A 20,164-nucleotide genomic window follows, 5' to 3' on the forward strand; every position below is an offset into this window, starting at 1 on the left:
TAACTGTCATCATCTCTTCCTGAGAAAATAAGCTGCCTCTCAACTCTCCAAAAAAGCAGAATTCAATCTACCTCCTATGGAGAGCCGCAGCTCTTCGCGCTCAGCGTTTGGACGCTAGCCGAACGCCGTTAGCGGGTAGGGTCCCCCCACCCCCACCTCCTCACTGCCCTCCAGTCTCTCAGCCTGCCAGCCTGCCTGGCTCGCCCAGCACACCTTTCACAGGGCACCAGCAAACGGAAGCATACATCACCACCCAGCACTCCTCCCCTCAGCATCATAATCCCCAGCATGACAGCTAGGGGCCGGGATATACAAGCTTAATCCTACTTGTACTAAAATACCTCCTGAGGTAGGGAGAGCATGGCGAGGGAGAACGGGCAGGACACTTGGTTAGACGTGCCCCGAGCTAACGTTTCTCTTCCTGTTACACTGGCTCTGTGGAAGCGAGAGGAAAAAAGCGAGCTTTTTTACCGGAGGGTCTCTGGTTTGATCCTGTTCTGGCTCTGAGAGTCTGGGTCGGGAAATTGAATAAGAAATAGATTTCCTCCTTTAACAACTAGCTCCGTGGTGCCCTTTAGCAAAGAGCTGAGTGTCTTGAATGTCTCCTGCAGAGGCTCAGTATGAATGTGAAACATGAAACTGAAAATGCTGCCTGAGCTGTACAGTTAATCACTCCTAATTCAGTTTTCACATTTTTGGCTTTCACAATGAATAACCAACAAACTTCTTTTCAAGATCAGGATTTTAAAGTCAAATGTAAGAAGTTTAGTCAAATAATACCTTTAACCCTTAAATTTTAACGACTTCATATTAATTTCAAGTTTGATTTCAATATAAATTCACCCTTTAAAAAACTGACATCCAGTGGAAGTCGCTGTTTGCATGATCCTGTTTCAATGGATCTGAAATAAAAACCATAACAGCTTGAGCTTTGATTCTTTTTGCAGCAGAAAACTAAGACTTCTGTCTTCCCTGTCATCATGTCATGACCCTATGTTACATTACCATACGTGCCGTTAGTCATTGTAATTACACTGATATTTCCCTATAATGGCTACAGAGGTCATTCTTTGCATAACCCTGTATTTATATTGATATGAAATAGAAACCATAGTAGACAGAACATTCATTCTTTTTGCAGTAGAGAGGCCACACATCTGTCTTCCCTGTCATCACATCATGACCTTATGTTACCTTATGTTACATGCAGTGCACACGTAGTAGTTTGCCATAATTACGACAGAATTTTCCCGTCTCCTGCAGGAGATTGTTGTTTGCATAATCCTGTAGGCCTATATATATAGATCTAAAAAAAACCCATAATAGCCAGAATATTTTTGCAGCAGCGCTACGTTATGTGTGGTGATTCTGAATATAATAAATATATACATAGTTCAAATAACTTATGGAGTGGTAGGATATATTTTGTTAGTCTTCTACATGTAGAGATTGTTATCTTTTTGGATCAGTTTTTTTTGTGTGTTTTTATCATGTAAAATCTAGGTCAAGATGTGAGGGACAAAATCAAATGTGAAGCACTCCAACATTCACACTGAGATGGCTGGTGCTATAATACAAACAGTTTATTCTCAGATAATTTGTTTCAGATCTGATAAATCACAACTGTTGCAGTGCAGATTCATTCATCATTATGTAATTCATAATCATTATTTCGCAGGATTCCATTCTCTCTCTGATACGACATCACTGCGTGGCTGTAACCTACAACATATCCGGATAGATAAAGTTGCCTCAGTAGAATATGGAGTCATACTCAGTGTTATTATTTGCCTTAATAGACTCTTAGTGCTGTATGTTTCCTATGAGGAGAATAAAACAGCCATGTAGGAATATGTTTTCATCAGCAAACGTTAACGACCTTGGGTATGATAAGATATTTTGTCGAGGTGATTCTCTAAGGCATTGCATTTATGTGCTGACTGACCCTAAGGCTGGTTTTGTAATTTCACACCATGAAGGCGTCAGAAACATAAACGTTTTTTTTTTTTTTTAAATACTTTGTGTTTGGAGCTGCAGATTAAACAGTTTTGAATCAGAGTTTTCTCTGAAGGTGAGCAGAGAGTTATTCACTCAGCTTATTTTTTCAAATATTAAGAAAGTTGGAAGAGAATCAAGGTGATGGATATCAGGCTGTTCTGTTGCACTTTTTATACGTACAGCTACGGAAAGTAATTCACTGTAATTCATATTTAAGCCAGGTAATCATGAGCCAGCGTGACCCATGTGCTGCTGGCTGTCAGGAACAAAGGACACTGAGGTTTGTGTCCTGTGTGAAACCAGAAGTCAACGTTTGGTTAATCTGAGTTACTTATTTATCGTCACATCCTCGTGTCACGACATTAAATATATGTTGTTTTAATACAGGGAGTATTAGTCAGGAGAAAAAAGTGCAGAACAGGTATTACAATACAAACACGACACTTTGTGAAGACGTTTGACTCACAGTCACGTATATATCCAGTCGCAATAAACAGATGCATTAATGCTTCCTCATTTTGTAGTGTTGACACATTTGACCAAATTGACAAAAAGACTCAAATTGAAGACATTTCCTGTATATCTTTATTTTATTTCAATATTAATAATCAATATCATTTCAGTTAGTTTTCATTATTGCTCCACACTGGCGATAGCTGTGGCTGGAGGCATTATGTTTTCTGGTTGTCCATCCATAAGTTTGTCCCATCCCATTCTTGTGAAGGCCTTGAAGGAAATTCTCCAAATTTGGCACAAACGTCCACTCAGCTCAGCAGTTACCTGATTAGATTTTGGTAGTTAAAGTCAAGGTCACTGTGACCTTGCATCGGTTACATTCTCATGAATGCAATATCTCAAGAAGGCCTTGAGAGACTTTTCTCAAATTTGGCACAAACGTCCACTTAGACTTTTGTGTTCAAAGGTCAGGGTCAAGGTCACTGTGACCTCACAAAACATGTTTCTGGCCGTAACTCATGAAGTCATATGTTAATTATGGCAGACTTTTCCACAGATGTCTAACAGGATAAAATGATGAAGTGAAGACGTTTGATATTGAAAAGGTTGAAGGTCAACTTTGCTGTGACGTCACTCAATGTCATATCTCAGGAACAGAAGGGAAGACATTTGGTCAGATACTGAATTGGTGACTCTAATCTTGAAACTTTGCCGATTGTGCTGCCGGGGGGAAGATATGTGTGAAGCATCCATGTTGTCACAGACATGGATGTTACTGTAACTGGAACTTGACTGGTTTGTGGAGGCGTACAACGGAGAAGTAGTAATTCTAGTTTCACACCTTCAGCCTTAATGTGAGGACACTTGTGGAGACATGAGATGAAGACAACAACTACAATTTACTGGTCAACTGTTGTGACGTCCGAAGTTCAACCAATTATTTCTCTAATGTTGTCTCTGTGTTAAGATAGCTGCTAAATAAATAACATGCAACAATTGGACAGTTGAAAAAAAAAAAAAAAACCTTTCAAAGGCTCCCTGGACGAGAGGGGGAAAAGGGAAAGTAGGCCAAGAGTTAAAGTCATTCTGATTTACCCTCACATCCAGGAAACACACCCTTGTTGAGAGAGCTCCTCTGAGGCAAAACAGGTTAGCTTCCTCTCTTTCCTCTTTTTGTTCTCTTCACGCAGAAGAGGCCTCGAGCTTCCTCACACGAGCCTCCAGTAAAGCTCCCAGTCAATTATTTACCTAAGAGCTTCTTGCTGTTTTTTTTTCCTCAGGCTCTCGGCCTCCGTGTTAAATCTGCAGGATGACGGGCAGTGCCCAATTAACCCTCCTGTCTGCTATTAGGAGCACGGTGTTAAATGGAGCTGGAGTGGGTAGATGTAAATTCACTTGTAATTTGCCAGAAACACGGATTAATGCTCAGCGGAGCACAGTGCAGAGCAGGGTGAGGACGCATTTAAAATTCATATTTAGAGAAGAAGTGAAGAGGTTTTGTGGTTATGTCACCAATCTCCTAGCAACCGGAGGCTGGCACCGTCATGGAGGTCTTGTGGAGAAGTGTCTGAAAACCAATTATGGCCATTACACACTGAAATGAATAAAAAGAGAGGTATCTACAAAAGTTGGCCGTAATTTCGGTAAAATAAGGAGTCTGCTTAAAAAGTAAATTCGAACTTGTCAAAAGCTTGAAGAAAGTTTTAAGTAACGAGCCGTCAGGAAATCTTTTTCAAATCATTGAGTGTCAACATGAATCGATCCTGGTTGATGAATATTCAATATAAAGTCATACGCTGGTTAGTGACTGATTGTGTTCCTGATAGAATGAGACTGATGCCACTAGTTTAGAAAAAGAAATATTAAAGGCCATATTGGAAATTCCTTCAGCAACATTTTTTTGACACGCCACCAACCAAACCCTGCACTTTTTTGTAGTTATTTAAAACCAGTCATCACATTTTATTCATGATTTAAACTGACTGAATGTATTTTTTATAAATGTTATCTTCCTACTTCATGGTCTGGTGCTACTAATACTGAATACCTTTAACTTTAATTTCATCTTCTTAGTTTTTTCCTATAAAAATGTTCGAATTAACCCATAGAAAAATCCAACATACCTATTGTATACTATGTCATTTTAAAGCTCTAAATTTATTTAAAATCATCATTATATTCAGTCAGCATTTCCAATAATTGATATATTGTAATATATATCATGTGCTTGCTCTTGATGGGAATCCGTTTGAATTGTACATTTAGAGACTTTGTTGCAGTGATCTACTGGTTTCAAGGTGATATGAAATCTACAGTTATTGTTCCGAGTACATTTGCTTATCTACGATATAAAAAAATCTCACCTTTATTTTCATTATTTTCAGATGCTTCGATTGAAAATTAGTTAAAAATAATTCTTCCATTTTTATTCCTTTAAGGGTCATTCTGACTGATAGTACTAATGAGAAGTGTCCTGAGATAGATTTTGTCATGATTGGTATTGATATTCATTTTGAACATGTTAAACAAAAGACATGAACATACAAACAAGCAAACAGACAGAAGTAAACTAGTATTTACAGATAATGAAAAGCAATTGTCAGTGTATAGTTTGTTTGATTTACACATTCGGAAAGGAGTGGGAGGAAGTATAAACTTACCAAATCCCACCGCTTCTCCATAAGTCATCGAGTGAAATGAAACGGACAGCCTCCTTGTATAGATAAACCTTAGACTTTCCTAAATACACTATTGTTATTACCTTTTAACTTTGTCACACAAAAATAACCCATGTATATGTATATAATAATAAGTACCAAATATCTATCTTATTTTAGTGTATGATATAAATGAACAATTATCCGTGACTTATAAGTATAAACCAGAAGGTTTGTCAGTGTATGCCGAATGTGTGATTCGGGGCTATATAAATAGAATTGACTTGATAATGCAGTTATATCGTCTATAAGAAAACAGTTCAGTCTTGAGTTCGGAGGGTTGTCGAAACAAAAGGTTTGATCCGCTCATGTTCTATCAGAATGCCAATCAGCAAGCGCGCTGAGTCCTGTCCTGTTTGTAAGTCCCTCTGAGCCGAAGGCTTTAATGGTGAAATGTTCCACTCCCCCCTCCTCGGCTCCTGTGAGGATAAATCTTCTCTGGACTGCTCCGTGTTTACACACCTCCGTCCCCTTCGCACTAACCCTTCACCCCTCATCCATCCCTTCATTTATCCATCCCCTCCTTTTCCCCTCTGCTTGGCCAGTGTGCAGTGATGCAGTGCTGTTCGCTGCTGTCTTTACCCGCCCTGGTCACCACTTACTGTACAGCTCCGTCTGTATTCTCCCCTCTACCAACTTCATCTTTATGCTCTGTCGGGTGGATTTTAAATCTCAGAAAACTGAGGAGTCGTGGGGTTCTTGGGCTGCTGGTTGTAAGGACTTCAATAAAATATAAGACAGAGCAGTGTTTCATTTAGAACCAAGGTTGGGTTGGAGTAGGAGTTTGCAAACCGGTTTGATATTAAGCCAAACACCAGACCGAACCAGGTGTCACACTTGACTGAGCAGCTGCTCCCGAGTGGAACATAATGACACTCTGTTCCAACAGCAAATGAGCGTCAGACTGTCACGTAGCATCAATACTCTGTCCACACTGAATGCATCAAATACATACCTCTGTAACATTGAGAACAAACCACAGAGCTATCAGCTGTGTGTGAGATCAGACTGAAGACACAACCACTTAAAAGGCAGGTCAGTAGTGTACTTGTTATCTTTCTACATTTGTGACTTTTTGAAACAGAAAACTAGAAATGATATAGTGTAGCCAACAGCAAGCAGCCTAGCTTGTTATTAGCAATGGTTATTTACCAGAAACTTCTCCTTACAGCCAGTCTTCACCTTAGTTAGTTAGTTTTACTGGTGAAATGAGAAGGAATCGTGTAGATAACTCCTCGATTCAATTTTATGAATCCGCAGTTTCTCGTCCACTGCAGCGCTTTTAAAGCAAGTGTCAGCCATAAATAGAAACAGGGTGTCCGACAAAAGTTCAGCTCCAAACTGCACTCCACATCACCTGCAGCCAGTTAAGACGCCTCTTTCATCAGCTGCCGATCCACAAAGTTGTCATATTGGTGCAGTTTCTTCTCTCGTCACCGCAAAAAACATATGAACTTTTCTGTGAACAAACAGTGTGTGCTGGTCTGCCCTTCCCACCTCTACTTAAATTTGATCTCCATAATGTTGCCGACACCGTCCTCGGCTCAACAGTAAATTGCTCACAGCCTGTCATAAACTAGTGGCCCTGTTATAGACATATTAAATCAACCATGTTGTTAATTACTAATGCAATATGAGCTGGATTTAGCACCGTGACACCGACTGCACGCGCCAAAACTTGTCATAATGGCAAATGCTGGTTCAGCCAGTTTGCATAAAATCAAATTGGGTTAAGCTCGTTACACCGGACCGGTAAAATGGGAAAGTAATCCAGCTCTATTTAGAACAAAAAATTGTGAATAATGTTTCTGGATCTAACTGTGTGACTTTGTACCTGTTTTACAGTGAAGTTTGCACAATTCCATTTAATTAACTCAAAGGAATTGCTGGTGTCTTTAACATCTTTGTCAACTGGGAAGAGTCGTTTTTAACATACGTGGAGAGTTAAGTTTCCAATAATAGACTTAAATAAAGATTTTCTCTAAGCTCCCTCCAACTTATGACTAAATTGCAAAGATTTTTTAAATATTAGGAAATTATTCAGAAAGGGCAGCATCCCCTTTAGCTTCAGTCAGACATAGTCCTCACACAGTTCCACTTTTTTGTTCTCTGTTCCCTTCTCTCCTCGTCCATAAAAAACAAAGGTAGAAATCATTGCAGGAGGAAAAGAGGCAGAGATCAAGGGCGGGAAGGTGGCCTCGTCCTCATCTGCGTTAAACTGGGTCCCAGGCAGTTTGAGTACAGTACAGCACAGCACTGGCCCATATTCTATATATAGAAGTCCTTCTTTCAGATTGAGTTGGAACAGGGTGAAATGGGTCAGATGGCTGGACAACCTCAGGTCCTTGGCCTTGATTTTTCCAGGACCCTGGGCTGTCTGGTCATCTGCTCTCAGAGGTCACGTCAGGTGACGAGGTCGCCCATTTATTGAGTAGAAGAGGAGTTAAAAGAAGTAAGGAAAGAGATTTCCTGTTGGGAAGTTCTGGTGTTAGATGAGGCGTTAGGTTCTGTAGTCGAACAAGATGTTGAGATACAAGATCTCACACAGGAGGATATTTCCCAACACTCCCGGTGGTGAGCACGTGTCAGTGGAGGTGGTGGGATGGAGCTGGAATGTCACCAATAACCCGATGCAATAACCCGCTGCTGCGACAAGACTTTTAACCTGGCATGAGATGTGAAAGGCGACACAGCTTTTTGGCCTTTCCACCACGTCACCTTGCATGCTAAAACTGAGCGTGTGTGTGTGTGCGTGTGTGTGTGTGCAGAGAGAGATTTGATGCGTGTGTTTGCTTGAAGAGTTCATTTCCAAAACACTCTTTTTACATTTTGAAGGAAGTACTTTTACTTTTGTTGAATATCTGTGAGTGCAGGAAAAAAAATAGTTGAATCTATCTCCAATGCAAATGAACTTGTTTCAAGTGTTGTGCCTTCTTCTTCTGCAGTGGCAGCCGACCAGAAAATTAGCGCCACCGACTGCTTATCTTGATAAAACAACTCCTAAAATTGACATGCATTTTCCTTTGGCGATGTTCAGAAAATTCAGTTAAAATGTGCGCTACATTTGGCTAGAAAGACAAACGAATCACATTTCTAGAATTTTCTTTATGGTTTTAGAACTCAAATATTAACAAAAATGACAATATAAGCTGGAGAGTTTTGCAGCATAATGTTTAACTTAAATAACTGTAAATAAAAATATATTGATATAGAGTGCTGCAGATGACGTTTTTTTTGTAGGCCGATGCGAAAGTTAGCGTCACTAGACAAAAAGCCAGTAAGATTTATTGTATTGTATGTATTTTGGATTATTGCAGGGAAAAAAAAAACATGCATGTTATAAATGTTTGGTTTTTTTGTGTGTGTGTGTGTGGAAAAAAACCCATTTATGATACTTACATGTTTTGTTCAGTAACATAATCTTCGATCACCACTTGTATGATTTTTTTAAGCCTAAATGCAATTGCCAGAAATGAAAAACTAAGTTAAATTATAAACCAACTACAGCAAGGTCACATGACATCGCTGTCGCCACAACAAGGCTGTAAAGTCTTTTTTAAGACACATAAAAGCTTCAAAATTCACAGCGGGGTATTTACAGACGTATTTGATGTTCTAGAACAAAACGGAAAAGTCTCTTCAGCTTGTGTTAGCCACAGACCTTATTTCAGACATCTAACCAAAAACCTATTCAAAAAACAGACTACCATCAAGACAAGGAAACAGGAAGTTCTTAAATGCTGACTCGACGTCAAAAAATATGCTCATATTATTTTAAAAGCACAACCCCTTGCTGGTGGCAGCAGCACTTCATGCCACTTTTCTATATAAAGCCTCGCCGCCCCAGGAATTAAATACATTTTCCCCCGATCGCCCTCTGCCCACTTATCAGCTCCCATAGCAGCTCTTTGTATCTGCTCATGTGGCAGCTCGACTCCTCTCCTCACCATAAAGTGAACTCTGTAGCTGTTGCTGTGTCTCGTGTGTGAGAAAATATGGATGACAAGAGACTAGTTGTTGAGGTTGAGAAATACCCTGAGCTTAACGACCCACAGTCCCGTCATTATAAAGACAATGGCCTAAAAGATATCACCTGGTGAGTCACAGCTCTGGAGATTTGCTGTTCAGGTGAGAAATCAAGTTTAATAAGGGGCTGTCCACACCTGATTTAAAGCTGATGCAGAGGTGGAGGAGGTGATAACTTTGTGCGACACGTCCTGTTTTTGCTAGGGGCGGCACTTGACATGTATCTCATGATGCACTGCGGTGCCAGTGTGTTTTCAGCTTCATTCCTGCAGCACGAAACACAAAAACAAAAATGCAAAAAAGCCTCCATCTTGATCAGATAGTACTTAAATAGTACTTTAAAAGATTTATTTCCCATAAATCATGTTAAACAAAAAAAACGCAGGATATGATTTTATTTTCTGACAAAAAAAAATAAAAAGTTGAAAGAAGTTTCTTTAGAAATGACTTGTTTGTTGAAAAATGACAATTAAAAAATAAAATTCTTGAAACATTATTTGTGTTGGAAACAGACTGGAAATATTTCTTTACCTCAGTGGCAGATTTTTTTTTACTTATTTCAGTGATCAATGATCAGATAAATTGGAGACTTTGACAGTTTGTGCTTATATTTACAATTGTTTCAGATGCAGCAGCAGATTAGTCTCATGGAACGTTAGAGCTGGACAGATAACATTTTATATAATCATATAAAGGCTGATGTGTTTTTGGAAAGACTCTTGTTGTGAGCAGTGATGTTGGCGTGACTGATTTTCACCTGCGGGCTCGTCGGCTCTGCTGCAGATCACTAACTGATCACCTGTCCATCACTGTATACATGTATGTGTCTGTGTGGGCGCAGGTGCACATCAGGCTAAGCCCCGCCTTCTTCCTGTCTTTCCACCAGTCCACAGTCCCACAGCCCACCTTCTCCATGCCAGTCACCGTGCCAGTATCCAATCAGAATGCAGCGGCGGCGGCGGCAGCAGCCCTCCAGTTCAGTAACAACCCCGGCGGCGCCCTGGTCACCACCACCTCCTTCGTCACCTCCACCCTCACAGACCCCCGCCTCCTGTCGCCACAGCAACCAGCTCTGCAGAGGAACGCTGTGTCGCCAGGGTTACCACAGCGACCAGCCAGCGCAGGTAAGAGACACAGCTGGACTGTTTTCTGTCCAGCTCCTCAGCGTCTTTGTGTAAATCAATAATTTGTTACATTTTCACATATATATATATATATAAACGTCCAGTTTGAACACTGTCAGCTGCTGATTGATCCAAACATCCGTTATATTAAAGCTTCAGATATCTGCTGTTTTAAATGCCAAGTGATCTGGAAACTCTCTCCTTGAAGAATCCTCTGATGCTCAGCAACTGATGAGTTTTGCATTTCTGAAAGCAGCAGCAGCGGTTTGACATAAATTGAAGGAGAGAAAAAAGCGCCTCTGACAAAAACTCAAAACTTCTACAAAAGAAAACAGAAGGAAAAAGACTTCAGAGAGCCGCCCACACGGTTTGATTGACAGGTGTTCTGTTGCAGCGCACAAACAGCAAAGTGAAGACAAATTTCAAAACATAAAGAAACTCAAGATTTCCATTTAATTTAATGAGTCAAAGGAGACGTTCACAGTGTTTCAAGCCTGCATTAAAACAAAGCTTGTGTCCCTGTATGCACATTGAAAGCACTTTTAATGACCTGAATTGTTCCCATCACCAAGCACGTCTCGATATCCAGAAATGTAGTAGTCGATACCAGCACCAGCACCACAATTCTCAATACCAAATTCGATACCACAATAAAAAAACAGTAACAAAACAGTAGCACAGAGAGTCACTGCAGCCGCACTCTTCACCTTCGTGTACGTGTTGTTTTATTCTTCCGTGGTGGTAGTCGTTCTTCTTCGTCTTTTGGAGGTTAACAACAAACTAGAACAGCAGTAGGCGTTTATGCTGCCCCGTCAGGTCCAGAAGAATTGCATCCCCGTTAACTGGGAAAAAACAAGTACTGTCATGTTTTCAAAATTGTGGCATCAGCTTGGACCCAAATATCTCTTCACATGACATCCCAACCCGTCACTTAGACTGATATTACTTTAGAAATTACAGCAGGTAACAGTGATAACGTAAATATGGGCATGTGAGTCTTGTATCAGAACTTAAAACATACTTTAAAAAAGATATGAACCTGTCCTTTAATTAGAATTTGCCTAATTACATGAAGATAATTAAGATTAATGTAACATAAGAAAGTTATATTTTATTTAAGTATTTTACTTTAAGAAAGACAAAATAATTAAAGAGAAGGTTCCATTTCTCCATTTTCATTTTCATTTCACAAAAAATCACCATGTACTTGTAATTTTACCTGATTAGGGTAGAGAAAGAAATTCATTAACAAATACAAAGTTTAAAGAATCTTTTCGTAATTAGATAATTAAGTTTGCTCTGTTCTCAGTCTGAGTGAACACTTGTCAAAGGACTTTAAAGTAACAACATGATTACACAATTAAAAACATCTGTCAGCCTCTACTCATGTTAATATGTGACTCATTTGAACATGTGACTGCTGTTTGTGTCTGTCAGGTCAGGCCACAGCCCTTTTTACACAGAGATGGCGCTATAGAGTCGCTACAGAGTCACTTCTTTACGCTGCCTTTGCACTTTTATGCAGAACCAACTGACAGCGTGTGTGATTTTAGACAGCATGACGACATTGCGGAATTAAGTGAGGCGTAACGGTTGTGACATTCGAAACATCAGCGTCAGCCTCAAGTGTGACATATAATATACGCGTCAGCAGCACTTTATAAACAATAACAATCATTTACCATTCCTGTTATATGGCGGCTGATCTTGTCCTCTGCTCGGAGGGTAAGGAGCTCCTGGACCTCAGTGTTCTCCTGATTTACGGATGCTTTCGGCTGTTCTTCTTTCTCTTTGAGTTAGCCGCTAACTGCTATTAACACTGGGTGCTTTGGAAATCTCCTGTGGTGGGTCGCACACATTAACACATCATCTAAAATGTCACACCGAGCCGCTAATCATCCCGTCCTGCCAGCTGTCTCTTTCATACAGACGTTTCGGTGCTGTTGATACCTCCATTCCCCACTCAGAGGCAAGACAACTCTGTCCCCCCATGCTGCGATTGTACCTTTTATACAGAACATCTAGACGACATACTGGCGTTTAAAAAGGGGCTTATATGTGTTTGGCCTCCTCTTTGTCCAGACTGTCCTCCCTGACATTTTAAATAAATGCACAAACAATTTCAAGACAAATCGTTCGGCATATTCACCACATGTCAAAGTACTGATTTGCCAAATGACTTTTATAGCTGGAATGATTTGAACCATCTTTATAGACGCGGTTGCCATAGTGATACAGTTAGTCAAAGACCTGTTTTAAAAGTAATAGCTGTTATTTTTCTACCCGCTTTATGTAGAAGCGCAGTTCAGCGCTTTACAGTGAATTCTTTCCGAGTCGACAAGCAGCAAAATGACCAAAGAAGTGAGTGTGTGTCAGTGTATTGACGTCCAGTCTCCACACATGGTTCCCTGTCAGGCTGATAAGTGCACACGGACTTACGATGACAGAAATCCATCATTTCCTGGACTGAGGCTGGTGCACTCCTGCGTGCGCCCGCTGCCTCTGTGTGGCAAAGCAATCCCTCACCCTCTGACTAAAAGGATTTGTGCCCCATTTTTGCATCTCAGACAAGGTTACTTATCAAGCTTTGTTCCGACCAGCGTAATCTCATTGTAAGTCAGAATTAGGTGATGTAACGCGCAACAAATGCATTACAGCATCTTTCATAACATGCCGTTCTCCAAGGCAAGAGGGTTTCACATAGCAGTAATGGCCGCCCCCCCCTCTCCCTCCCTCCTCATAACCTCAGCTGTGCAAATACTCGGCTGTACCCTGCTATGCATCCCACATTACCAGAGATGTATTGGGTTCATCATGTTTGCTTATTGGTGTTTTTCCATGCGTCCATCCGGACAGACAGATATTTTTCAGTCACCCCTAATGACCTCGACTTTCTGCCTTTCTGAAGAGAGTTTGAGCCAAAAAGTGAATCTGTACCACAACAAGGGGAAAAAGTGTCAGCGTAGGAAAATGCCTGTCTGCCATGTTCTGCTGAAATAAAGATAAAAGCGTCAGGACATATTGTGCTGTATAAATGTACGTCTGTTTGCTGTTTAGGAACAGACCATAATAGTAGCAACTGATTTTCATCAGCTTTAAAAAAACATTACTGTGATTGTAGCTGTTGAGCTCATCAGCAAATTCAGGTTTTATGTTGAAACATGTTTAATTGTTTTTTAAATCTCTTTCTTCTTGATGTAAATCAAACTTTCTTAACTCTAAACCACACTTTATATTCTACCATGTGGGTCAACAGGATTAATAATACTAATAATAATAATAATAATAATACAAGAAAAATAGAGTGATTTTGATGAAATATCGCTTTTTCAAGCTCAGATTTGATTTCATATTTTATTTTTTTAATGTATTTATTTATTTTTGACGTAAGCGTGATGATCCAGTGACCATCAGAAATTTGAAAATCCAACAGTAATTTCTGTTTTTACATTTCCTGGCAATGATAAATGGTCTAATTTGGGTGGTTTTCTGCAACATAATAAATATAAAATACAACCATTTATAGTCGTATGCCCCTCTCAAAATAAAAAACACAAGTCCCCCCAGTGTTTAAAAAATTATTTGACATGCCTCCTTCTTTTTGCACCACCCCCCTTCTCTCTCATAATTAACAAACAGTCCCTAAGATATCAAAAAAAGTTCTGTTTACACATGTGCAAACAATGGTGTGTTGTTTTGACACCAATGTCTGAAGCTGTCCGCGCTCCAACACAACAACGAAATAAACAAGAAATAGACAAAACGGAGCGTAAAAAAACACGTGAACAACACATAACATAAAAACATTGTTATAACCATCGTTTGCCATAATAAAGTAATAAAAAGAACAAGAGAAACGATAGAACTCTGACTTTACTTTATCATGACCTACACAGTCCCACAGCTGGCTGATTGGAGGTTATTTTTACTGTTAATTTAGATAAAAATCAGGCATTTAAAACAGTTCTGTATCTTAAATAAAGCTTCATTTTTTTTTCACAATTTAAAATGAGTGTGATGATTTTGTCTCTGAATGTGACACAAGTACCATCGAGCACTGGTGAAACCGGCACTTAGAAATTAACTGGTAATGCAGAATTGATACCAATTATGGTGCTTCACCAAGTGAAGTGAGAGTCGATTGCAGTAGCACTTTTTTTAATGACACACTTGATTTAATGATATTTTTGAAACTGGGATGTGCAGCATTTTAGATCAGTGCTGTTCAGATGAACTGTTTGATATTAAATGAAATCGATGGTGTAAGATTTAATGTTGACGTGTGTTCTTGTGTCGCAGGAGCTCTGTTAGGAGGAGATCTGGGGAATTCAAATGGAGCGTGCCCGAGTCCAGTCCGTAAGTAGCCTTAATTTTATTTCTTCCTTCCTTTACATTTTAGAGAACAGTTGAGTTTGCATTGATACTCACACACACTCACACACTACAGCTCTGCTCTCTTGTGTTTTAGCCTGACTTTCTAACTTGACTTGAGTCTGATTTACAGTTGAGCGATGCAGAGTATCTAATGTGTGGCAACAGGCGGTCACATGTGCACAACTCACACTCTGACTCAAACACACAGACGTACACACAAGCACGAAAGCACCTGTTGACTGGCGACAGCTGAGGGTCACAGTACAAGCTGCTTGTAAACGGTCCAAAGAACAGAATGAGTTTCAGGTTGAGAGAGAAAAACAGGAGGAGAGAGTCTGGAAAAAAAGACGAACTGAAACTCACAGAAAAGTTACATAAAACTCTTGTGAGGCTCCTCGGCTGCTTTGTGTTGGTGTTGTTTTCAGAAATGTGACTCAGAAACCAGAACTTAATAGAATATCTTCAAAGTTTGATAATATCACTGACCTGTTGTGGTGTCTGCCAGCTGGTACAAACACCAGAAAGTGAGCTCAACAGTTTGTTCCTGTTGCCAGTTTTACCGACAACCAAAACTCGAGGCGCTAAAATTTTAGTATGACTCCAACGTGACTGCTGAAGAACAAAGTCACCGCTGAATTTTGTCATAGTCCAATAATCTAAACAGATCTGTTGTGCAAGTTTTTTCCTCCTCACCTGCATGTTGTGTAATCATTAAAAGGTCACAAAAACATATTTTCCAACTGTCTCCTCCTGCTGTGTAGCCGTGCAGATAGTTTCAGTTTGAGATTTTGAGATATCTGACTTTAAGAATTCAGTGACTGTCCCACTCTGTGTGTCGGCAAGTGACATTTAGAGACCTCAAAGGCAACCAGTCTGTCCAGAGACAAATGTTCACAGACCTCACTGTGGACAAACTTTAATTTTTAAGAAAAAGAAAAAGAGGACCCGACAGATTTCAGCAACAGCTGAAAAGAGGCCTGATAATGAGAGAGAGAGAGAGAGTTCTTCATTTCACTCTCATTTATTCAGCCTTTCATTTTCATGTTAGCTGATAACTGTTTTGAAAGGGAGTTATTTAGTTTTTGCTTGCTCTAACTGGTTCTGTCATTGCTAACACATTAATAGTGATACAGTTAAGGTCTGAACATAACGTTTTTTTGTTTTTGTTTTTGTTTGTTTTTTTTTAAAGGCGTTAATCAAGTGGTGCTATTTTGTCCCAGTGACATTGCTCACGTCAAACCAGTGAGAAGAGCACTGAGGAAAACAAAAAGGCAAAAATCTCTGTGTAACTCTGGCAGAAAACTGTGTGTTCTTGTCCCTATCACTCCAGCAAGAAGCAGTTTGAGAAAATTCAATTCAGTTAAATTCCTTTTTTTTATTGTAATTGTAAATAAATACAATGAAATTCAAAGCACAGAATAAAACAGACAGATTATATAAGTAATAGATAAAAAAGGAGGGGATAGGATACCAAACACACACACACTGCACACCCACGCACGCACACATACGCACACACAAGCAGTGCCAACATATGCCGTGCACATAAAATAGATAAATGAATAAAATTATTGCACACGATATAAGTACGAATATTAAATATTACTGGCTGTGTGATTTCAGTGCAGCCTTTAAAGGAGAAGTGTGTAGGATTTCTACCAGCTGTATACTGTGTGTGTGTGAATATTGTGTGCCTTTGGTGAATCTAAACTAACCCTTTTAAACATTAAAGTAGACCAAACACCTAAAGTCACATCATAACACAAACAAACAAACCGTTTGAGGCAGCTGCAGACCAGCAGCTCCTGTGTTCAGGGATGTTAAATCACTGGTCTTAATGGAGTCTGGCTTTCAAGAGGGCAAAGGAGGGGCTTTATTTTACAGTTGGAAATCACTGCCTGACACTGAGGTAAAGCTGTGAACATATTCCAAATATACTTTACACTTAAAGTGATGTAGATGGTTTTCGTTGGGACTTTCTTTTAAGGAAGCTAACATGCGTTGTGCTGCTGACCTCGTCCACAGCCGTACATTGTTTAGCTTCCATGTCAGACTCCAGCCTGCTTCTCCAAACTGAGGGCGTGCCGACTGACATCTACTTCATGTGATATACTGTCGATGTACAAGTACCCCACACAACCCCTCTTCAAAACATCTGAATGTTCCTCTAATCCTGCCTACAGAGCTGTCATTGGTCGATTGTTTCTCTAACCAGGGGAAACAGCCGTCAGTGAACACAACACCTGACCTATTTGAATCGTTAGAGCAAGTCAGAGATGTGGTCAGTGACTCAGAGCTCTGGCACCAAATAAACTCCACCAGTCAGTCACATCTTGAAGTGGAAACCAGCTGCTTTGGGTTGAAAGTGGCTCCAGGAGCCAAATAATGTGAGTTTTACTGTAACGCTGGTACCAAAGTAAAAACCCTGACAGCCGTCTGCTCAGCTTTACTCTTTCCTGTCTTCACCCACTGCTCCGCCCCTCCACCTACTCCTCCCCTCCCTCCCCCTTTCATCCTGTCTCTCTCAGCTGTTCCCCCTCGTCTTCTCTCTGGAATAATCTACCCCCACCCCCCTCGTCCAACTGTCCCTTGTCTTGGCACAGGACTCTCCTCAGAGGTGACTTTGACACTGGCCAGAGCTCTCCCCTTAAATCCCATTAGCCAGGACAGATACTGCCAGCCCGCCCATTGTAATAGATATAGTAGGAAGGTGTTTTTTTTTCTTCTTTCTATATTCACTTTGATAAATGTATTGTCTCAGGGTAAGGTGGGCCAAAAGAAATCAATACATTTACATTAACTTCCCTGCACTGTATCAGAGCAACACACCCAACGCCAAGTTTCGATATTGGTATTAGTTTGAAGGCGATTAATGAAAGAGCGAATACATTCTCTGGAACGCTGCTCTTAAGAGTTGGCCTCTGTCAACGCATGTGTGTTTGAGACCAATTTTATGTGCTAACTCTTTAAAAAGATGAAGCGCATGATAATATACCAAGGTCAAACCCCTGTGTTTCCAACATATCACAGTTAAAGTGTTAGTATGAATTAAAAGATTAATACAAAGTTAGTTTATTTCTCTGATTGGAAAACTGCATCGTGAACTTTTTGTATTCTGTAGCTGAAACTATTTAAATCACACTTACTTAAATTTCGATTGGTTTTATTCTTAATTACTGCAACTGACTTTGCTTGACATGAATTAGTCACTGTTTCAAACTCTCATATTAAAAGTCCGAACCTTATCATGATGTTAATGTTTCACATTTAGCTTTTCACAGTGTAACACAAAGCCACATAACAGCTTAGTCCTCTGTAGGTGTTATTATCTTGATGACAGCCTCAACATATGCAGAAATTCCCCAAATATCACTGAGATATTTATTCTTGTAGGTTTAAAAAAATACATGTAGTGTCGAGTACGGTTGGGTACTGAACACTTTTAAGGGTACCAACTGAATTATGTTGAACCTACTGATTACCAATTCATATTAAGTCCGTCAGTGCTGCAGCGGCCGAATGTTTGATTCCAGCTGATGGTGTCATCACCTCTTTCTCATCCTCCTTCATGCTTAATCTGTCTTATCAAATAAAGGCATAGAAAGCCAACAAATATATTCAAGAAACAAGTATCCAACTGTGCCAAATGTCAGTACCTGAGAGCGTCTAGATGAGAACGCCAGATTTCGGACAGGAGGCAGAAGTGCCGCAAAGTGTTCTGAAGCCTGGGAGGCAGCCGCGGACCTCTGCGATGCTGTCAGGTTCAACTTTAGACAGGGGGCAGTAGTGCACCAAAGCTGGCAGACTGGTCACAGATCTCAGCGGCTGCTCTGGTTTTCGCTCCATCAGCCAGTCCATCGGCCTCCCAGTGAGCCAAAACTAGCGCCAGTCAGCCACGATAAGTTCGGCTTCTGGATTGTTTTCTTTCCTGTATTATTTTAGTAATAGCTAGTGTCACTGCTAGACAACACACACACACACACACACACACAAGCAGACAGACGGACAGACAGATAGTAGATTCGCTCTCGTCACTGCAGAAAATTAAAATACCAAAAAAAATAGGTACCGTTGGGTGCCATTACCAAGTTCAGATATCAGTTCAGATGTGAGTGGCACCTAACCCCACAGGCGATGATGTGCAGCAGTGTTTCTTTTGCAAATATTGAATCATGTTGGGATGTGTTGTGACTTGTTTCATGTCAGTCTTGAATTATCTGATTCATTTTAAATGCAGTTTTGACAAAATTATAACGCAGCTCTCTCGTGTGCACGAGGAATCTTTGACTCCACCTTGGCCTTTTCACATGAGTTTCACTGGAGTTGATTTCTTCCTGTGTTTTGGGGAGTTGGCATGACGGAGGAGACAGTTGGACAGTCGATGGACGTCCGCTGTGGTCGAATGTTATGGTCACTGCAGCTCGCTGTAACAAAGTCACGACTCCTCCGTGTGTCGAAACATAAAACCTGTTCACTTTAAAACTCAGCTCAGGTGACCTGATGCACCTGGCTGTCTGCTCCCCTCCTTCCTCCTCAACTCTCTATCTCTTCTCTCTGCCTCTTCATTTCCTCTTGTCCTTTTCCTTCTCCCCTCATCCTCCCCACTTTATTCTTATTCTCATCTGCCAATGTCTCTCCTCTTTCTTACTACCACACCGTTTCCTGTCCATATTTCTTTCTCTCCTCTAGCTGTCTCCTTTCATCCTTCATTTTCTTCCCTCCATCTTTACTGTCTGCTCCCCTCTTCCTCCTCCTTTCCTATCTCCTCCTTTTCTAAGAAGAGGCTGCCCTCCCCTCATCCCTCCTCCCTTTTCCCCCTCTCTTTTCTCCCTCGTCCTCCTCCTCTCTTGGATTTGTCGTTCTCAGCTGTTGTCCAGGGACTCGGGGCTCCGGGAATGTCGCCATTGACGTCACCCGGCATTCCACACATTCCCACGCCTGGCCCTCGCGTAACAGAAGACATCACACACACACACACACACGCACACACACACACACACACACACAGATACTGTAGCCACTTCCACTTACACACTCATGCACAGAGAAGAGCTCATGTAAAGGGGACAAAAAAAGTACATACAAACAGTCCACATACATAAATACAGACACATCAACATGTCAGTGTGACTCACTCACACACTCAGAATAGGAGTGTGTTCATGCAAACTTCAGCAGACCCGGTGTAAACATCACACACACACACACACACACACACACACACACAAAGTATTATGATACAACCATCTCACGGTTCAACAGATACAGAATGCAGAAACCGCAGCTCAGTAAACTGGTAATGAATATTTTTTACAAAGTTAGAATGAAAACAAACTTCAGGCGTTGAAGTTTTCAGGTTTCACCTTTCTTACATTTTGAAGTGTAGTTCAGTACTTCAGTATATTACAGGTTGTTTAAAATACTGCATTCACTTAAATAAATACAATTAAGCACATCATTAGGGAAGAC

At 40.5% G+C, this 20,164-nt stretch overlaps 1 protein-coding gene across 23 annotated transcripts in view; it reads left to right on the forward strand.

Moving 5' to 3' along the window:
• mef2d (myocyte enhancer factor 2d) overlaps positions 1 to 20,164 on the forward strand; it is a 144,555-nt gene that overhangs the window by 89,325 nt on the left and 35,066 nt on the right. For all 23 annotated transcript variants that reach the window (XM_078171333.1, XM_078171339.1, XM_078171343.1 and 20 more), the window contains exons 5-6: positions 10,084 to 10,321; positions 14,621 to 14,677. In XM_078171333.1, coding sequence (XP_078027459.1) covers positions 10,084 to 10,321; positions 14,621 to 14,677 — 295 coding nt within the window. The remainder of the gene's footprint in view (positions 1 to 10,083; positions 10,322 to 14,620; positions 14,678 to 20,164) is intronic.

This window comes from Epinephelus lanceolatus, chromosome 10 (assembly GCF_041903045.1).
Source record: "Epinephelus lanceolatus isolate andai-2023 chromosome 10, ASM4190304v1, whole genome shotgun sequence".
Taxonomy (NCBI): domain Eukaryota; kingdom Metazoa; phylum Chordata; class Actinopteri; order Perciformes; family Serranidae; genus Epinephelus; species Epinephelus lanceolatus.